Below are 21,130 nucleotides of genomic sequence, written 5' to 3'. Positions count from 1 at the left end.
TTCGGAACCATTCAGGTTTTTCGGAAATTGACGATTGCTTTATGGATCGTATTATTTGATATCATATATTTTTTCTCAACGCTTTTAGCTTCTTACCACTGTAAATCTTATTACTTTCCTGATATTTCGTAACGGTATTACGTGGTTGCACGGTACACTGGCTTGGCAGTAGGACAGCTTTTTAAGCACAAACGTATCTGTCTACCAAAGTCGAATAATCTTTGTTTAATAGGTAAGCAACTCAGACTTGAAATCGTCATGTTGAAACTTAACTGCAACAAGCAGATTTACGTGGGAAGAATGCGCAAGAAACTAGGGGTTGTTCTTAGTAAATATACATTTGTATACATTTATCACTTACAATATTTCTTTAAAACATCAACTCTTATCTTGATTCCTTGCGGCAATGATATTATACTTGTAAACAATGGATGCGCAATCTGCGCTTCCAAACGGTACCCGCGGCACTGTTGTCGACAGGCAACAGTGACATCAATCACCATCTTGAATTCGAGTAAGTACAACGTCACCGAGACGTGACAAAAAAGTATCAAAAACGGTGAAATATGTAATTAAAATTTGCAATTCTCGGTTCGAAAATGATCATAAAACTAATGAGGTTACTTTCCACGGGTAAGTTTGCTTTTGTTTGTTTAGATTGTCGTAAATAAAAATAAAAATGAAATAAATTTATTTTAAACATCAACGTTGCCAGTAAATCAATTTTCATTTGCCCTTAATATTGGGAGTTGGTTAACTCCCAATATTATGGGGAAATTTGAAATTACTTTTGACTTGGTAGGCAAAAGTGATTTTAATTCTAGTTTATTCGTTGTAAAGTTTTAACGTAAAGTATAACCGTAATACTATTAAAAATGATATTTTATTTCCCAGAATATCTAAAGATCGAACGCGTAGGGCGGCTTGGATAAAAATTATACGACTTTTACGAAAAGATACTTTGAGTAACAAAACGCAAGGCAATTGTACAACAAGCTGATGATGCACAGTGGCGTTTAATAATTTGTAATAAACTATAGTTAAATGTTTGTGTATCAAGTAATTTGTAATACCCCTTTATCAATTTGTTTTCGTTAAATTGAAACAAAAACTTTGTCGGAAGACAGTCTATTTATCACCTTGATAAAAAGACTTAAAAGCTTACCTATCAGCTTAGACATAAGATTAATTTATTTTTGTCTTTTTTTTTTATTCAAATAGGACGTTCGAGAATGCCACTGACGTATTTGCGCACGTAGCTAAGACGCATTGCCCGACCACAGCGGGAGGCGAAGCGCCTTGTCTCTGGTTGGACTGCGATAGAGTGCCAAGAAAAACTTTTGCCCTTCTCAACCATATGACTGACAAGCATTGTAATACACATGTGAGTATAATTAAGAGAGTCACTACACTTATCGACACGGATAAGCCGGTTAGAAAGATCTTTGTTCGTGTAGTAAGAGCGAAAATGACGTTCTGCGTTCCGGATTGGCGATTCCAGAATTTTTCGCTGTTATTACGTGGACATGAAGGTTTTTCAGACCGGCTCAAGGCAATTCATTCATTCTCGTAGTAGTTATGACCCCGGTGTGGTAACAGACGGTGGTTAGGGTCCATTCAGATCGAAGGGTTTGGTAGTAAAACATATTAGATGAAATTATTTTTCCCGATTTAAATCGCGTACTTGGTTTTTTCAAACAAAACAACGTTTCGGGCCCTTTACACTTTTCATAGTCGTGGTTGACTGAATGAGTTGAATGGGATCTGTGAAGCCCGAAACGTCGGTTTGTTTGAAAAAACAAATATACGCGATTTAAATCCGGAAAATAGTTTCATTTCCTATGTGTAACAATTGCGAAAACCTGGATACGTATTTTTATTTAATAAACCAGATGCGATATAAATGACGCAAACTATTTTTTTCTTCATCCCGTAAAGTTGTCAAAATTGAGATAGTACCGATTGCTAGTTCACGGTCGAGTTGTCGTTTTTAAATAGAACTTTATTGTTTTATAAATTTAAACTCTACCTCCAGGCTCTGAAAGCGGTGTTTAACTCGCGTCGTCACATGACAGTAGATGCGGATGCAGGCAAGCCAGTCTCAGTAGGATATCCACCGAACGCAGCGTTAGCAGCCCTTAACAAACACGCAGCTGACATGTTCAACCCTAAAGAGTTGATGGTAAGTTGTAGTAAATGCTTAACACTTTCAATGCCAATCTAAAAATTTTAAATTATTTGTTGGTTCCGGTTCCAGCGCAAAGCAGTGACGCGACATTAAATAACGCCCTATTGGTTGTTTTGACACGTAATTTTTTTGCCCGTTTTGGGACACATTTAGAGAACACTCTTATATCAAGCACATCTAGCGTTAAAACAAACAAAAAATGCAGGAAAATTATACAATAACCAGCAACGAAATGATGCACAAAATCACATTAGCTTTTACAACATTTTAACTTTCTAACTACACGCTCTCATAAAACGTCATTGCATGAATTATGCGCCAGGATATGGCAGTCACTTTTGATGATTGGATCAATAGAATTGACAACCCATCTTTGTAAGTTCTTTTCATTAAGTTGTTATATGGTTCTTTCAGTACCAGTTTGTTAGCACCTTCAGTTCATTTTAAGAAACTCTCTTGAATCAAGACTTTTGTATATAAAGTGACGGGATGCATAAGTCGTGCGCCAGGTGGTAAGCGACACGCGTGTCCATATCAGGCGCACTACCGCTTCGAGCTGCCAATCGCAAACATCTGAGGGGTTTTGTCACTGCGCCCGTTACCCTGAGATATAAGTTGACAAGTCTCATGTGCTAGTAATTTAACCAACACATTGCAGCCAGCGCCAGCAGATTGCTTGGCAGCAGAAATAGATAAAGTGACAGTATTTCCTTGGACGAACTCTCACGAGCCCTGCTGCTACTAAGAACTTACTCTCCAATTAAGGTCATTTGATTTGCGGTGGATAAATTTCTGCCGCCAAGCAGTAATGTCACCATTACCGTGTTCCGGTTTTGAAGGGTAAGGGTGCTGGTGAAATTACAGGCACATGGGACTTGTCAACTTATGTTTCAGGGTGACGGGCGCAGTGGCAGTGCCACTCAGATCTTTGCGATTTAAAGCTCTGAGTGGCACTGCAACCGTTAAGGACAGGCGAGTAGCTTACCATCAGGCGCACACTTGTTCGTACCGTCACTTGATATTATATAAAAAAACACAGCCGCGACGTTAAGACACCGCGTGTCTCTAGGACGCGTAACGGGTTAAGAGCATAGTGAAAGAACCTGCAAAAAACAACAACGGATAATCTGCATTGGTCTCTCAGTTTATACAAACAATTTAATTGTCGAAATATTAATTGACGATGCTCTTTTAATGTGCATCTATTCGTTGCTGCTTACTACTTATGCTAAATTTAGTGATGACTATTGTCGGAATAGGATCTTCCAAATTAGTACGTGAATGTTTAACTATAGATACCAGGAGTGACATAGAGTGGTTAACACCACCGAATATTAATTAATAACTTTTTTCGAATTCCGAATTTGCGAAAATTCTTTTATTCCATTGTAGGATAAAAGGAAGCTGAAGTTGAACTTTAAAGTAATTCTGATGGCGCCACGTAAAAAAATGCAGTAGATTTGCAATTGAATTTTTATTCTTTATGTATGCACGATGCAATTTAGCATTTTTTGTAACTGTATTATTGTAATTAAGTTCGTTTTCGTGTAACATGATAGGAAGTCCTTTTTTTTATTTTTTTTGTTATATCGACCCCTACGTAAAATATCGTATGTCAAAATCGCCAAGTTTACAGGGGAGTGTTTTAAAGTTTTAAATTCACTGAAATGAGCATAACACGGAAGGACCGGTGCCCAGCAGTGGGATGTATACATGGGTTGATGATGTTACATGCAGCAGCTTGTTTTAAGTATGCGGATATTGCAGATACTTTTATATTCATGGAATGCATACCGCCCCCTGCTCCAAACTCTATATGTAAACGAAATGATTATTTTTTTTTTATTTCTCAACACAAACGTTTATTTACTCCTTTGGAACAAACAGCCTATTCCGACAAATGATGATGACGTCTCTGTACATTTCCAAATTGATGTCAATTTGACTGCTCTAAATTTACTACCATTACAACTCCTCTGAGTTAAGAAGTAACTACTAAAACAGACCTTTAGAGACACGTCAATCAAAACATGAGTTTGAAAATGAAAACAACAGGACTGGGAATTTTCAAAATAATTGGACGTAGTTAAACAAAAAGGATGTAATGCACATCCAGTCACATTCGAGATATGGCAGTTTGAAGTTAAAAAGTGTTTATCACCCTCGTTTTATTTTCAAAACTTATAATGTCATGTAACTCCAAAGATATTTATTTATGTTTATATGTTGGATTTTTTTTGATGGTCTAAGAGGTTACACTTTAGGAAAAGTTTAATACATATCACTCATTTTTTGATAATTTTGTCAATTGGCTCCTTTTTGCTTGACTACGTTCAATTTCTTGTAATAAAATTACCATGAACTTCTCACACATGATCAATTTAATTTGAATTTGAAACACTTTTTGAGAGAAAAAATGCAGCACACATGAAATTAGAATAAAGTGATCAAGTGTGACAAGATGTGATCTTCATATGCTTATACAATTCTGGCAAGCTCTAACAGAAACGCAATATCTCGGCAAGAACAAGTTATTTGTTTCATAAAGACGCGGTTATGACATGGCCATTCAAAACCATTTAGTTATGTTTTGGCATATGAGGGTGTGTTTATTTTAATTCACGGGGGGTGTGACGTCACTAACCTGTGTGTTCGCTCAGCACAGGGCCGAGCTCGGTCGCACGCCGGAGCAGTTGGTGAGACCCACTTATCACACCTCACTTATCTATAGTCCGTTTCAATGGAAACTAAAGTCTATCGCAGTCGTATTGGGATCGATTTTGTGGCTCCCAATTGGTAAACGTAAACTATTTTGACATATCAAAATAATTGTCATCTCTTTTTTTCTCTGTTAGTTTAAAAGGGATAACAGTATTTTATATGCCCTAATTGAACGTCACAGAGTCGACACCATTAATTTTCGAGTTTGTATAAAATTGCACTATATTTGAAATTCAGTAACAAAAGATTAAATTTACGGGAACACCACACTTGTTACCGCGGAATCAACTTAAATCGGTTAGATAAAGTTTTATGTACATGCAATAAGAGCGAAAAAGACGTGGCGGGTTTGGCTTCGACTCGGACTGTCGATGCGAAACTCGCGTGATTTTTTACTCTTATTCAACAGACATAAAGCCTTTTATGATTGGGTTAATGCGTTTCCATGTCAGTGTGGTGCCCCCTAATTGGTAGATTTCTTGTTTTACACTAATTTTCTCTATTCTGTATACATTTTCGGAGCTTAAAGCCTAGAGAGAGTCAATGAAATAATGAATTAGTATATTTTCAAAGGCGCCAATCTGTAATTTTTGGTTGAATATTAAAGTGTAGCATTATTGGATATTTTGGGTCTTATGTGATTTGCATTTTTAAAATATTTTACGTTATAGTATCAATGACGGCTATTTATTATGAAAATTCAGTATAAAATTGCGGTTTGGAATTAAAGTCATTCTACTATAAAAATATAATTTTAAAATCGACCAGTTTGGGTGTTCTGGGAATTGCTCCAAAGTGAATTCCACTGCTCTGGCACTCGGTACAAGAAATTTCCTAGTTTGAGATCTACTTTTTTTATAATACCAAGTGACGGGACGAACAAGTTGTGCGCCTGATGGTAAGCTACATGCCTATCCATAACAGTTGCAGTGCCACTCAAAGCTTAAATCGCAAAGATCTGAGGGGCACTGCCACCACGCCCGTCACCCTGAGACATAAGTCGACAAGTCCCATGTGCTTTTAATTTCATCAGCATCTCTTACCCTTCAAAACCGGAACACAGTAATGTGAACATTACTGCTTAGTGGTAGAAATGGGTAATGTGGCAGTACTTGCCTGGGCAAACTCTTTCACAAAGAGTGAGTGAGAGAGTGAATTTTTGAATGGAAGAGGCAGTATTCACCCGCAATGGCACAGTCGGCAGGGGTCAGGTACTCAGGTTCAAGAACCGGTGAACAATACGTACCATATCGAGCAGGACGGCCTTCTGCATTTGTACTGAAAGCGACACGCCACTGAAATTCAACCGTCTCAAGCTGCTAGCCAGCTATTATTATTATTAATTTATCACTTAGATTGCCGTTTTTGAAAAATACCTAATAAAATAATAAGGCGTATTTGAATGAAAAAAATCTTTGAAACGGACTATATGCATACCAGGACTTTAGAAAGCTTATTCAAGTTAAAAATAAAAGAAATTTGAAAATAAAAAATAAAGAAAAGAAAAGCAACGTTTGTCCAAACAAATATTGTCCTTGTGCGCATATATATATGTATGAGGTACACTAGCTTCTGTGTGCGTCTGTGTGTTGATGCAGTGTTTTATCCTTTTTATTGGCTTTTATTCATGTAACTTAGTATTTGTTGATGCATTTAGATTGCATTTAGGTTACCTATCAGAAGATCGAAATGACACTTTTCTGAAATAACGTTTCCTTGAATTTTCATAACTTCGAAAGTAATTTTGAGAGGTAAATATTTTTTCTTTCAAACCTAAGTTAACCGAACCTAATCGTGTCTTTGCGATATACATCCAACTTGTTCTGAAAGAACAACGGTTTCGTTATAATTCGGTTTTCGGGGTAATGAAAATTCGTACAAACGTTTTTTAGAAAAAAGAAATTCGAGTTTGTGATAGGTTGCCTGTGTTTAGGCACGAGTCCGCAATCGGCAGTTAAAAAGGTTGACAAGTTAATTTGTCATGAAATGATAGCGCTGAAATTGAGTTTTGTCATCAGTAATTGTGTCGTCCATAGACAAATAACGTTCTTTAACACGTTCAAGTAGGAATCAAAATTTTTAATATTTATTCATGCAGTGACCGTAGGTTCGAATCAGTCAATCAATTTACGATATTTAATGAAACTTGCACGTCGAAGAAGGTTCACAATCTTCGGGAAAAGTGTGTGAAGTCCCCAACCCGCATTGAGCCAGCGTGGCGGACTATGGCCGAAACTCTCGCCTGAGAAGAGACCCATGCTCAGCACTCAGACATATAAGTGGGTTGACGATGATTCAGTATTTATTTATTGAGTATCGTGATGTTTGACTGCATTTTTTTCGTAAATTTTTTGTGAAAATAATCCGCTATTCGTTATTTGAACACGAAGAAAAAATCCTTCGATCAATTGGGTTCCAACCAGAGTCTGGGACCACCGCTCTTAACCTAAAATATAGTAATTAATATAGCGACATCTCTCGTCAGCTTCTAGCAGCTGCAAATGTAGCTGTAGCAGTATGAGCTAGGCTCTTGTCGGTGGAGTAATCGCCAACCATCTCTGTCTAGCGCTATAGCCTTGATTTCCTGATACGACTCGACATTTACTCTTCCTTTATCTGATCTAAATAACTTCGTTTCGGTCTTCCTCTGTTTCTCTTTCCTTCGATCTTCTCTTCTATTATGTTTCTAAGAAAACTGTCGTGACCATGTCGTGACGCATTAGACGACCAAACATTTTCCCGGTTTTGAAGGGTAAGGGTGCTGGTGAAATTACAGGCATATGGGTCTTGTCAACTTATGTCTCAGGGTGACGGGCGCAGTGGCAGTGCCCCTAAGATCTTTGCGACTTAAAGCTCTGAGTGGCACTGCAACTGTTATTAACAGGCGTGTAGCTTACCGTCAGGCGCACGACTTGCCTTTCCCGTCACTTGATATTATAAAAAAAAAGTTGGTTAAGAGCGTTGGCCCCGGCATGGCAACATGTCTGGTTGAAGTCCAGTCAGATCCAAAGAATTTTTCTTTGTTTTTGATGTTTATATCAATAATAATAACAAACTAATGGAGTATTTGTGAAAATCACCCGTACATAACCAAGTTATCAGTACTGGGAGAGGAAAAATTGCCACAAAACCAGGTAATGTAGCAGGAATGTTTGTTCCCCTTACAAAACCAATATGGCGGATCGGTAATGTACGAAAAAAAACTTACTGCTACATAAAAATCATAGTAGCAAAACATGGTGATATTCAATATACATTTTTTAAGTTCTTTTTTCAAATAATATTAACTGCCTCCGTGGCCGCGCGGTTACCATACTGTTCTGCCACGCAGAGGTCCCGGGTTCGATTCCCGGGTCTGGACAAATATTTGTATAGCCTACACTTATTATTCTCGTAAGTTTGGGTGTTATTTGTGGTTGTCTATGTGTGTCTCCATAGCACCCGCGATGCAGGGTTTCCCTAGTGCGAGGCTATAAGTTAGTGCATTAAAAATAAATCCATTTTAACCATGATTTTTTTAACTTTCTAACACAATAAGAAACTTCTGAGCTACATTATGATATATAACTTTAGCCCTTTCTCGCAAAGCGGCGTGTTTCTTAGTATATGAAAAATTAAGTGTTGCGTGATCACCGGTGGTAGACTCGGCCCGGTGGTGCATCTCGAGATAAATGTGTCAAAATTCCGCGTCATGACAACAGGCAAATTGAACTTGTTAACCTTTATTTATAGAATTTTCGTTTGTCAAGTTTTTATACTTTGGTATGTAGCGCAGTTTCTGTTTTTTTTTATTATTTTACCAAGTAATTTTGTCGTTATATATATTTTTTTGTAAATCGTCAGGGGTTAGTGCAAATCCGCGTATGTAGTATTTGTAAAAGGCGCGTAACTGCAATAAACTAAATTTAACAGTAGAGGGATTTAACATTATGCTTAGTTATTTCAGTGGCTACGACTTTGAGTTTTGCACACTAAGAATTAATTTATGTTGTCTACGGACTGATAACAATGGACTCCCGTAAATCAAGCCAATTACGTTGCCACGACATTTACGCGTATTTGATTTGGTCACTAAATAACCGGAATGAATACCTATAATCTAATGCTAGTTACGCGTAATTGCACTATCTCCGTCGAAATTTGATATTTGAAAAGTTTTGAATAATTCATAAATGCTATGTGTGGAAAGTAGTCTAGAATCTAAACTTAGTCTTAGGCCTTTTGCAGTCTGAGTATTCGCGCTGCTCTAGTTGTTCGAAGTAAATGTGACCGATTTAAAGCATTGCTTAAATTATATGCAGTGCAATTATTTTCTTAAGTTTCTATCGGAAAAGTTCGTTTTTCGGCTGTCTTCGGAATTCTATCAGTTGCCCTTTGGTCTTGGTGAAAACCGGACGTATTCAATTGAACTGGAAGTCTGTAAAGTAGATACTAATATGTTCTTTTAAGGTTAAATAAACTTACAATAATTTATCGAAAGTACTAAGGTCTGACAAAAACCCTATGCTATTTAAAAAACAATTAACGAAGTTATTGACTAATGAAATGTACTATACAGTGTCCGGATTTTTAAATGATAATCCCTAAATTCGTTGTCTTATTTTTGACAAGTGATGGGACGAAAAAGTTGCGCGCCTGGTGTTAAGCTACACGCCTCTCTATAACAGTTGCAATGCCACTCAGAGCTTTAAATCGCAACGATCTGAGGTGCACTGCCTTTGCACCCATCACCCTCAGACATAAGTTGCCAAATCCCATGTGCCTTTAATTTCATCAGCACCCTTACCCTTCAAAACCGGATCGCAGTAATGCTCACATTATTGCTTGGCTTTGGCGGTAGAAATAGCTAAGATGGCTGTACTTCCCTGGACAAATTCTTTCACAAGGGGCTCTACTGTAACTCCCGACAGACGAAATTTTTCTTTGTGTTCGATCTTTGAATTAATTAATTCTAACATAGTATTGGAGTTATTTCACAAAAAAACATCGAGTATACATATAACCAGAAATAGACACGAAATTTCATCTAATTTGTTTGAAAAACTATTCTGCCAATGACAACTGCGCTCCGATTGGCTAGCCCGAATTCGAAACAATTGACGGGTGTCGTCAATTGTTTCACTTCAAATCGAGCAGTTTAACTTGAGCTTTGCTATAATGGACGAAAATTAAAAAATTACATATTTAATATTTTAGATGTTAGCTGTTTTCCCCACACCACCGAATGGAACAGCCCCATATATACAGCCATATACAGCCACATAGTTAGAGATATTATCTTTATTACGTTACACACAGGTCAGTTGTTGGTGCTGTACTATTTCGGTTTTCTAATTTGTGATTTCAGTGCAAACGAGAGTTGATATTTTAAAGTGATATAGGGCCCATTTGCCTGATTTGCTAGGGATGGATGGTCCTTATTTCGTCTCTATTTCTGGTTATATACTCGATGAAAAAAATGTATAATGTCATAGTATAAACATCATGATATTCAATAAAATCAACAGTTAGTTTTCGTCCTCGCATACTATGTCGGGGATGTCCTTTTATGGTCAATAATTTGTGGCAGGCAACACAGTCATTCAAAGCGACAGTTGTAGCGCGAGTACACAGGCTGTATGAGGCTGAACTACAGAGATTTATTATGTATCAATTCGCAGGATGAAAACGAAGGCCCGGTGACCAAAAGCATAAGATTGACAGCAGCTCTTATACTCAGAAACATCGTGATCTACTCCAATACTGGAAGACGGTAAGTGAAATAGAAGAAGTTGCGACAATATCGAACTTTTAATTTGTAACCTTTATGTTGATTCCACGGGGTTGTCCAGGCAGCAAGAACAATTTATCAATGAAATAATCTAAACTAAGTCCATATATCACACACCGACAAGGATTCTTTTATAATATCAACAGATGGAACGAACAAGTCGTGCGCCTGATGGTAAGCTACACGTCTATACATAACAGTTGCAGTGCCTCTCAGAGCTTTAAATCGCAAAGATTTCTCTGATACATAAGTTGGCATGTCCCTTGTGCCTTTTTTGACGAGTGAGGCCGTGCAATGCAGGCTCCGCAATCCCTGTCCAGAGCCCGCTGGCCTCACTTGGGGATCAGGCGCGCAGCGAACTACCTTCGCCTTTTCCCCGTACGTCTGCCCCGAAGCGGGTGCGCGTCTGACGCGTCTTCGCGCACCTGCTCCACAGCCTCCTTTTGCGACATAACCTCTCCGCAAAAGGAAGCCACCGCCTCCCAGGACTCCTCGCTACCGAACATGGCGGCAACCACGCCCGGCAGCGAGAGGTCCTGCCCTATTGTCCCCGTCAGAGTATGGCGCTGCTCATCCCACCGGCTGCACACCTCTAGGGTGTGCTGCGCGGTGTCATCTGCAGCGCCGCATTCGTGGCAAGTCCCTTGTGCCTGTCACCAGCACCCCTTTACCCTTATAAGCCGGAACGCAGTAATGCTAACATTACTGTTTGGCAGAAATACGTAAGATGGCGGTACTTCCCTGGACGAACTCTTTCACAAGGATCTCTACTACTGCTGCTTAATAACGACGAATGATAACGTCATTGTACAAAAACACTTTTTATTATTAACGTCATCTTGGATTTCAGAGTACGAACTTTATAATGCAAATACCCCCGTGTACGTTGTTTGCCTAGAATTTGCTGTATGACGTAATGACCTTATGTTGTACAAGGGGAACGGGGCATAGGAGACGGCGCGATTCTGACATTTTTTTGGTAGTGATAGAGATCGCTGAGTTGTGAAACAATTGATTAATAACTGCGTGAAGGATAACGACATTTTTTGAATAGTGTGAAGAACGTAGTGTAGTGTGAAGTAGTAACAAACGTAGTGTGAAGAAGAATTTGGCCAGACCGGCAAAATGATAGTGACGGAGTGAAGATATTTGTGTTTTCCATCCGTTACTCTCATCTCTGGACTGTATTCGCACTTTCCATCAAGCGCGGTGCAGTCATTTTGCCGAGTCACAATAAAAAAAAAAATAGTGTCGTTTTGCAGTAGTTTTGCATTAAGACTAACATAGTACAGGGAACCATATCTACGGTGGTTTTTAGATAAGTTATAGAGTAATTTATGCTTTTATTTTCGAATATTAAAATTAAATTTCATGGTATAATTTATTTCTATGAATCCTTTGTGACGATATTGCATAATAAAAATTGTTAATTTACATGAACGAAATTCTCAAAAATACCTTGATTTTATTATGGTAGGTGAACATTTGTATAATACTTCTAAAATCATGTAGGTTCCTTTTTATTTTAGTTAAAAACCGTATTCAAAAATCTTCGTTGAGCAAGAAATTGCAATTATCACAATTTTCAGAACTTTATTTGCTTATTGCTCAAAATCAAACATTTTGCATTGTGTCACTGTCATTCTCAGTGTGCGGTATGAGTTGACTTATAATTATATGTAATAAAATAACCAATGATCGATGTAAATGCGTAGTATATATAACGTACAGAGAGAATACACTTTATTACACCTATATTCACTGCTATGACAAAAGTATTTTTATTTTTCTTTTTGTGTATAATCTGTATTTTTCGTCGTAATAGTAAATAAAGTTTATCTATCTATCTTACTTGGCTTAACTAAGAATTTACCAAATCAGAAAAAATCGCCAACTCCATATTGATAACTTTCCGGTTCCTAGCTAAAGATTGGACACGGAATTCCGATCAAAACAAACTTCGTTATCAAATGCTGAGGTAGCATTTTGAGCTCACGTATATCCACTCTGTGGAATTACTCAAGCGCATCTAAGTTTCTTATAGTTACGCGTTGTACCCGAACGTGACCCTTATTTACCCCTCTATTGTACAGTCTGTAGCGGAATTACGTGAACGGTCCCACTAGCTACATAAATTTTGTACTTACGTATCTCAAAATATTTGTATCAACATTATTATTAATACACCATTATTTCAAGGTGCACTTTCTGATTATTTTGTTTCAATCTTTTTTTTATACACTTTAAAATCATAGATATTTTGAGCATTGTAAACATATTGATAAAATTCACCAGTTTGTATATTTAGAGATAACAGGCAAGTTTTTGACCAGATCTATAGTATCTCTTTTTTTAAGACGGAGTAAAATATACATTTGTAGGGTTGCCAGTTTTCATAAAATTAAAATTTTATGTAGTTGTTGTCCATATTTTTATCGATAGAATGTGAAAGAAGATAAAATTTTGCCATAAATGACTGTAATGTGAATGTTACAACGTTCCAGAGATTACTAATTACGTTATTTATTCTTATTTTGACTGTTGGCCTACTAGTATCGAAATCAAATTTTATTCATATACACTATGGTAATAAAAAACTTTAAAATATGTCTTCTCTTTGTATTTTCCACAAACATAGTGCTAAATATAGTGTATGCATGTATGAACTTATGAAAATTACAATTCAAATGTACTTGTGCTCAGTAATTGGATGAATAATGAATGGGTCGATGATGATTCAAATGAAACAAATGCGGGTATTTATTCCATAAGCGTGACCAATATTCATTCGATAGTCGATAGAATATTTATCGACTGCAATCACCAGCTGCTCGCAAGTGGACAACACTTTTGCTCAATAAACTGTCCTTTTACTCCGTCTTCATAAAACGCAGACTAATTAAAATTAAATTATAATTAGACGTTCGAACTTCCGTTTACGTTTGTTCGGCGCGTCACCATCTGCACTTTCCTCGGAGCGTGAAGTTGTCACATTATTATTTTAGTCACTATTCTCGTGCTATATTGAAATAACTTTCGTTAATGCAGTATTTGTATCTCGATTATGGAAGTGTGATTATAAAATAGAAATGTAATGCTGAACTATTCTGAATTTGAAGTACTATTGTTCAAACAACCACATACACCGCTACTATTTGATGTCATTTTTTAAACATTGAGCGAACGCTTCAATTCTATAATGAACGACGCGTGAGACGATCCGTTCAATGCAACGCGAGTGCACCGCGGCATTACGCGAATTTGTGCACACATACAAGTTGTGCTACTACAGGCCCACCGCTTAACTGAGTCGGCTCCTGAGATAGTTGCGCGGTGCGGGAGGAGTGGCAGTTTACGTAACAGTTATGTCTCGCTGCACACGGGATAATTTCATCAAGATTTTTCTGACGATTTTCAATAGCAAGTTGATTGAAAAAAGTGCCTATCAAACTAGTCAATTGTTGTTTTGTGAAACGATAATAAAAAAACAATTTCATTGATAATCGAAATTAATAGACAAGCCATTTGGCACTTTTTAACCGACTTCAAAAAAGAAGGAGGTTCTCAATTCGACCGTTTTTTATATGTATGTTACGCGATTACTCCAGTATTTGTGAACCGATTTTGTTGATTCCTCTTTTTGTTGGAAAGATGGTACCTCAATCGTGGTCCCATTTAAATTTGAAGGGTGGCAAATTAGGGGTTGAAACCTGTTTCGCGCACTTTTCGGAAATCAATTTCAAAAAAACTTGGCAAATAGATGTAATACCACGAACTTTTGAGATCGGTTTTTTTAGTACTTTGTACGGAGATTATTTGTATTGAAACATAAAATGCATGCATATTAACCCGTATAACAATTAAGTTAACTTCCATCGGAAGGGCGTGCTGTAAGGGGGGAACAGATCTTTCGAATTGCAATTAAGAAGGATGTGGCGTAGTGGGTGTTAACACATGTTTCGACTAATGAACTTTAATTAATGAATTTTACAAAAACGAGTTGGTTTCTTACAAAAAACATAGACGTAAAAACACAAGTTAACATAGGCTTGTCTCCATATATCATTACCGTTTTTGTTTTAAAATACTTGCTTGTTACAGACAACTGCGTTCGTACGAGTCTCATCTAGCATCGATTGCGCTCAGCACAGTGGAAGCTGCTCGGACGATTGCGCAGGTTCTCTACGACATGAACAACATTTGAGATCAGGCGCAGGGATCACGGTCCGATGATGAGCAGTAGCTGTTAACAATAATTATTTTATTATTCAATAAAGATAAACTATAAGCGCAGGGCGCTAGGACAACATTAATATTTAGCAATTTTTTTTCAATTTCATTATAATCGTAAAACTTCAAGTAATACACATAGAGTGCTTAATACCTCCCTTTGAAATCTCTAGTTAAAAATGCAAAAAATAGAAATAGTTTCATTTTTATTAATAATTTCTGAGTTGCAAATAAAAAAAAAATTGAACAAAAATACTATACAATAATTTCGCGTTTTTCGAGGGAGGTATTATCCATACTTGTGTGTGGTGTAATTACTTTCTTCAAGTTAAGGTAAATGTATCCAGTTTTTTCCAATCTCTGGTTTACTACCTTAGTTGACATTTAATAATAACGTGGACCAATATACAGGGTGTTGATTTGCATTCTCGCCATATTTAAGAAATTAATGAAAGAAATAATGTTAAATCATCTAAAAATATTTAAAAAATATTCTGTTCAAAATTCTGCCTAATTGTATCTAGTAAAGTTTTGTAAAATTGTCCCGCAAGTGTACTCACCGCAGAGGACAGTGACCCCGCCACTCGCTTCACCGAGCGATACGTAATCTTTCTCAATCGCTTATTTACCTGTTTTTTAAATTATGTTTATGTACTAGTATTGTTCTAATTTACTAATTATTTACATGAGTTACAAAATATGACTGAAAAAAGATTTTTTGTAACTTAGATTTGGTACTTACCAACTTTAGGTTACGTGAAAGTAGCGCTAGACGTACCTAGCTCCACAGCAGGTGGCAGACCACGTTGCATTTCGTGAGAAACTAGAACGTATACGCGATGAACGCAGACGCAATACTCAAGGTGGACAGATGATCTACCAATCACACGCTCGATACTATGCTCCCCCGCCTCTATTCGTACCCTGCCACCAAATAGATAGAAAATGCATATTTTCCGCTCGTACTGTGCTTAGGTAATTATCCAAAAGGTTGCCGGTATCTGTGGCACGTGTAGTGCAAGTCAATGACCTTTGGATCAAACTTGGTTACCGCAATTGAATAAAAAATAAGAATTAAGGAAATGTATTTTTTAATTTATTTTATTAGTGATTTGGGTTCAGTTTCGGATATAGAATAGAATACCTCTGTAAATGTGGGGAGAATGCAAATCAACATATTATATAACTCAAGAGGAGTGCTAATCGCGATACAACGCAGCGTAGTCGGATATTTAGTACAAATTGGTACACCAGATGCCGCGACGAGCTATGTATGTAACTAATTTGTTTTACATTGACAAGCTGCAATTTATCAAAGCTATTCTAATTTCTAGTGATAACAAACAAATCTACTAGATGGCGCTTACTGCATAGACTTTTAGGGACCGTGCCGGCTATTCTTTTATTTTGTTTAGGCTTAACGCTGTCTAATTTATAAATTAATGCTTACTGATATAGGTACTTATTAGGAAGCGTTAATTTATAAATTAGTTTGTAACACACAAAACCATCTATTGACACGCATATTCTTACATTTCATATTAAAGTGGAATTAATTGATATCCACGGCCATTTGGATAATATAAACTACTTCCAAGCTATTGATCAGCGCCATCTAGGTTATAAGACGGAATTTTGACCATTTTTAGAGTTACGATCTGTGGTATGGAGATTTGTAGTCCTCTTTTGAGTTATAGGTCCATGGTAATGGTATTCCTCATTCTGAATATTATTTATATTAGATTTATAATAATTTTTTTGTATAAATTCTATGTTTTTCAAGCATAGACTAAACACTACAACCATATAATACGAAGTAGCACAACTCCCGCCTGCTCGGCGCGTCAATGCTGACACGTCGCGAGAAGCGTAGGGTTGTCACATTATTATTTTAGTTGGACCTACTGGTTGTAAACATAGTTTGAAAAATTAAAATACACAGTATCTCGTGCTGTATTGAAGTAACCTTTGTCAAATGCAGTACTTACATATTGATATGATTATGAAATAGAAATGAGACGATGAACAATTCTGGATTTGAAGAACTCTTATTCAAGCAATCATAAACACGACAATAAATGAAATTAAAATATTAGTACACCAGATGTCGCGACGAGTACCAAATAGCTATTTTTGTAACTAATTGTTTTATATTGACAAGTTGCAATTTATCAAAGTTACTGTAATTTCTAGTGATAACAAGCAAATCCACTAGATGGGCGCTTATTGCGTTTTTATTTTGTTTAAGTTTAGCGCCATCTACCCATAATGGAAGTGCTAATTTAATGAAAAGATTTTTAAATGAAATAAAATTAACATGTCTACTATTTGATGTCATTTGTAAACACTGAGCAACACTGATGCTTTAGTTCTGTAATGTATGGTGTGTGTGACAACCCGCGCTGAGCAACTTGAGTTTATGCGAAAGTGTGCGTCCGCACACGGCGCGCGTTGGGCGCGCACACATGCAAGCGGCGCTGCTATTGCTGTCATTATACTTTCATTCTTTTCATTGAATTCATTAAAGAGAGCAATGTTTTGAGATCTGAATATAGGTTTATTTCGAAAATCGTGCACAACTTTGTCTTCATCTTCCCAACACCGCTACCGAAGATATAATATACTTACAAGCAGTATAAAAATATGTAAAGACTGTCAAGTTCAATTTGGACTCTGTCGCCATGTTATGGAATTTAAAAAAAACTAATCGTACCAAAAATACAAACATTGTTGTAGAAACTCGATGTTATCGCAACCATTTGGGAGTCCAAGATTAATTTGTCAATCTTTATATAGCAATATGATATAGTAGGTAAATGGTAAATACTTGGAAGAAATCATCATAGTGTATGTAATTGTCACGGTTCAATTCTAAAACGAGTTTCAATGAACAACTACCGTAAATTTATTGCGGTAATGTTGACTTTTTAAAACATATTTTTAATACTTTGAACGATTTGATGCTGACGTATCTATCTTTTGTTTCATCGAGCTAATTTAAATGAACAACACTTTTGTTTCCGGACATCCTACTTAGAATCTTAAAACGGTAATGCAGAATAAAAAAGTTATATTTTCATATCCAGTATTAATATGTGAAGTCGCCCCAAATAATACTAATATTTTGTATGTGGTTAAGTTAATTGTGTGATTGTATGATTCAGGTTAAGATTTAACCTAAAATAAAGTTCTTTAATATAAAATTTATGTTTTTGTTATTGCCCAAGAAGGTAGTACCTATGAACTTCATCTCCAGTTCGTCCAGGGGAGTACTGCCACCTTACCTATTTCTGCCGCCAAGCCAAGTAAAGTGAGCATTACTGAGTTTCGGGTTTGATAAGTTAGGGTGCTGGTGAAATTACGGGCACATGGAACTTGTCAACTTAAATCTTATAGTATCGGGCGCAGTGGGAGTGTTCCTCAAATCTTCGCGATTTAAAGCTCTGAGTCGCACTGCAACTAAACCAAGAAAAAAAATCCATTTGTAGATTTATATGGAATTTCGATATAGAAAATTTCGAGATTCTAGGCATTTTCGAGACTTGGGACTGACGTTTTCAGTCTTGGGAATACCTTACACACATCCTTTCTACATGTCCGAACCGCTCAAGCATTAAATTAACACGTTAATTTAGGGAAGCGTGAATATGTGGCTGTTACCAATTTGCCACTTCATAGAAACGTGGACAGTGAACGTTGGGACAATGTGCATTAATACAAATTCAAGTAGCTAAATTATAATAATTTAATCTCCATAATGTGTAAACGTATGTTGAACTGAATATTAATTGAAAATTTCAGATGAAAATTGTCAAATACATTGAAGTAGATAAATCACACTTGAAAACGTGAAATTGATTACATTATTCGTAACGCTCGCTGGTTTCATATTAAATCACATCACCAGGGCTTCGTCACTCATTCGAGGTTACGCGATAAGTGCCTACCACTGGGTATGTCGCCACTCGTGCAAGCGCTCAGACAAGTCTCATTTACATTACAATCCTTGTACAACCCCAGCATTCGGTTCCGCACGACTGCATACGGCGGGCAACGTTATTTTCACCTCTCTGCTTAGGTTCCTTTTTCCTCGAAATGAGCGCCTGGTTTCATTAGTCTAATTTAGTAAGCTATTATCGCGTAGATATTTTCGATTTTATTTGAGAGTGGTGTATCTGTTACGTAGTAACTGGTAATCTGTGACATCACACTGTACACATCTAAATTATATTAATGGACTGTGTAGGATACACAAATTTGTGATGAAATTACATGCAGTAACATCGCCAAAAAACTTAAATTCTAAAATATTTTAATTAAAGAACAATCGCAAAATCGTAGTTTACAGAATTCGTTGGCGTACTCAAATGTCTTAATTACAATTTTGAATAAAATATATTCATTAGATTGTTCAAATTATTATAGCGGCCTAAGTCTGAAAATAAAATCATAAAGGAGCATGCCAAAAAAGTTTTGACGTCGCGTGACATGCAACAGGAGATGTTGAATTTTGCGCATTAAAAGTACCTACCAAATTCGTTTTAGCGGAATAACTCTAAAACTAAAGGGATTAAAAAAAAATCCGTAGTGACAGTTGTCGATCATGCATAAATATAATTAATTATCTAATTTTTGTCCTAATAACCTGTAGCATTTCGAGGATAAATCGAAAAAATGTGAAAATTAGAGGTAATTTCGTGATTTTTATCTATCGAGGAAACTTTATTGTTTTATGTTTCTGATTAATGTCTATGCTTGAGTATATCGTGTATTTACTCATACAATTTTTTTTTATTTTTAACTTTAAAGTGGATATACCCCTCTAAAATCAAATCGAAGATTAGGAATTTTTCCTCTGCTCCCTCTTAAAAGAAACTAATAATTATGTAGTAGTCAGTTTCTTAACTTAACTACGTACTTCATTACAAAAAATAAAGTAGATTTCTTCTTTCCTTCTCCAAAATGCCACGCGAGAAAATAGTAAAACTGACAAAAAAGTTCCCGAAATCGGGGATGATGATGAAGATGGCACGTTTCACAAAAAATAATTTGTGTTCGAGTTACCAGTGCAATAGTCTGTGGTATGTGTTAATTAACTCAGTTTTTTTTGTTATGGCTTAACTTCATGCCTTTTGATCATACCAGTATAAACAATAATTTCCTCTGAACTTTCGTCACGTTACAAACCCAGGGCACCATTCAGCTTCTATTAACTTTGTTTAAGGCTTCTGTAGTTTATTATATTATATTCTAGCCGGGGCTGGTAGCTGTAAAGGTCTAACTAGGAGACGAAATACTTAAATTTCTCATAGATGACGCTGCAGCTAAAAAGTCGTTGAAAAACCAAATACAAAGACATGACAACAAGCACAGAAAAATCGGTAAGGTCCGCTGCTTCGTTCCGTGGCTTAGTTGGTATAGCGTCTGCCGCGGTGTGATAGAAGACGTCGGTTCGGATCCGGCCGGTTCGTAGAAATTTTTCTGAGTGTTCGATCTTTGTTTTAATAATTATAACAAACTAATGGAGTAATTTCACATAAAACAATTGAATGTCAATTCAATACAAATTTAAAATTGCATACAATAATTTTGCGAGTAAATTAAAATAATAAAACAACTAATTAAATGTAGGTATGTTTTGTTGACAGCCCACGATAACAAATACAAACAAAAGCCAAACAAACGGTGCAGCACAAAATCCAACGAGATAGAACAGAAGTGTCCGTTACTGGCCAAGCTTGTAATTTAACCAATCAGAAGACAGTAGAGCGTTTGAGAAGCGTCATATTTGATATTTTAATTAGCAAAAATATGTTGTTCTTTTCTTGAAACTCATATTTCTGTGTACAGAACTATAATTAAGTTTTTTAAGTTTAAGCTTATACATGCTCGGAAATGTTTGCATTACTTTCAATTTTATAAGCGTGCCCGCTATGGTACCGTTTATCGCAGCAATCGATATAGATACCGATTTTAGTTTTTATCGATTTTTATGTCAATATTATGTTATTATTACTTATTATTATAATTAGTCATTGTATTGTAAACTAGGCTTTTAAATTAATAATGGACCAGATAACCACACCAATTGTCTGGTGTCAAAGTAGGGCATTCCCTGTACTATGAGTACTATGCAAAGCAACGGAATTCCTTCTGGGGCAAATCCCAGAACACCCACACGTATGAAATAAGTATTAGGTATACTCTACCAAATTAGACGA

The 21,130-nt window shown here is 36.4% G+C and overlaps 1 protein-coding gene across 9 annotated transcripts in view; it reads left to right on the top strand.

Annotated features, from left to right (window-relative positions):
• LOC113238117 (AT-rich interactive domain-containing protein 2-like) overlaps positions 1-15,379 on the top strand; it is a 73,872-nt gene extending 58,493 nt beyond the window's left edge. For 4 of the 9 annotated variants that reach the window (XM_026474866.1, XM_026474874.1, XM_026474898.1 and 1 more), the window contains 6 exons: positions 1,222-1,384; positions 2,036-2,182; positions 4,849-4,884; positions 10,570-10,661; positions 14,781-15,038; positions 15,196-15,378. In XM_026474866.1, the coding sequence (XP_026330651.1) occupies positions 1,222-1,384; positions 2,036-2,182; positions 4,849-4,884; positions 10,570-10,661; positions 14,781-14,883 (541 nt within the window). In that variant the 3' untranslated portion in view covers positions 14,884-15,038; positions 15,196-15,378. Of the gene's footprint in view, positions 1-1,221; positions 1,385-2,035; positions 2,183-4,848; positions 4,885-10,569; positions 10,662-14,780; positions 15,039-15,195 lie in introns of all 9 variants that reach the window. The other 5 variants (XM_026474889.1, XM_026474848.1, XM_026474858.1 and 2 more) reach the window with 4 other exon arrangements.
• Positions 15,380-21,130: the final 5,751 nt, after the last annotated feature.

This window comes from Hyposmocoma kahamanoa, unplaced genomic scaffold (genome assembly GCF_003589595.1).
Source record: "Hyposmocoma kahamanoa isolate Upper Pololo Valley unplaced genomic scaffold, ASM358959v1 103, whole genome shotgun sequence".
Classification (NCBI taxonomy): domain Eukaryota; kingdom Metazoa; phylum Arthropoda; class Insecta; order Lepidoptera; family Cosmopterigidae; genus Hyposmocoma; species Hyposmocoma kahamanoa.
The sequence above is the reverse complement of the archived record's forward strand: the minus strand, read 5'-3'. Positions and strand labels throughout refer to the sequence as shown.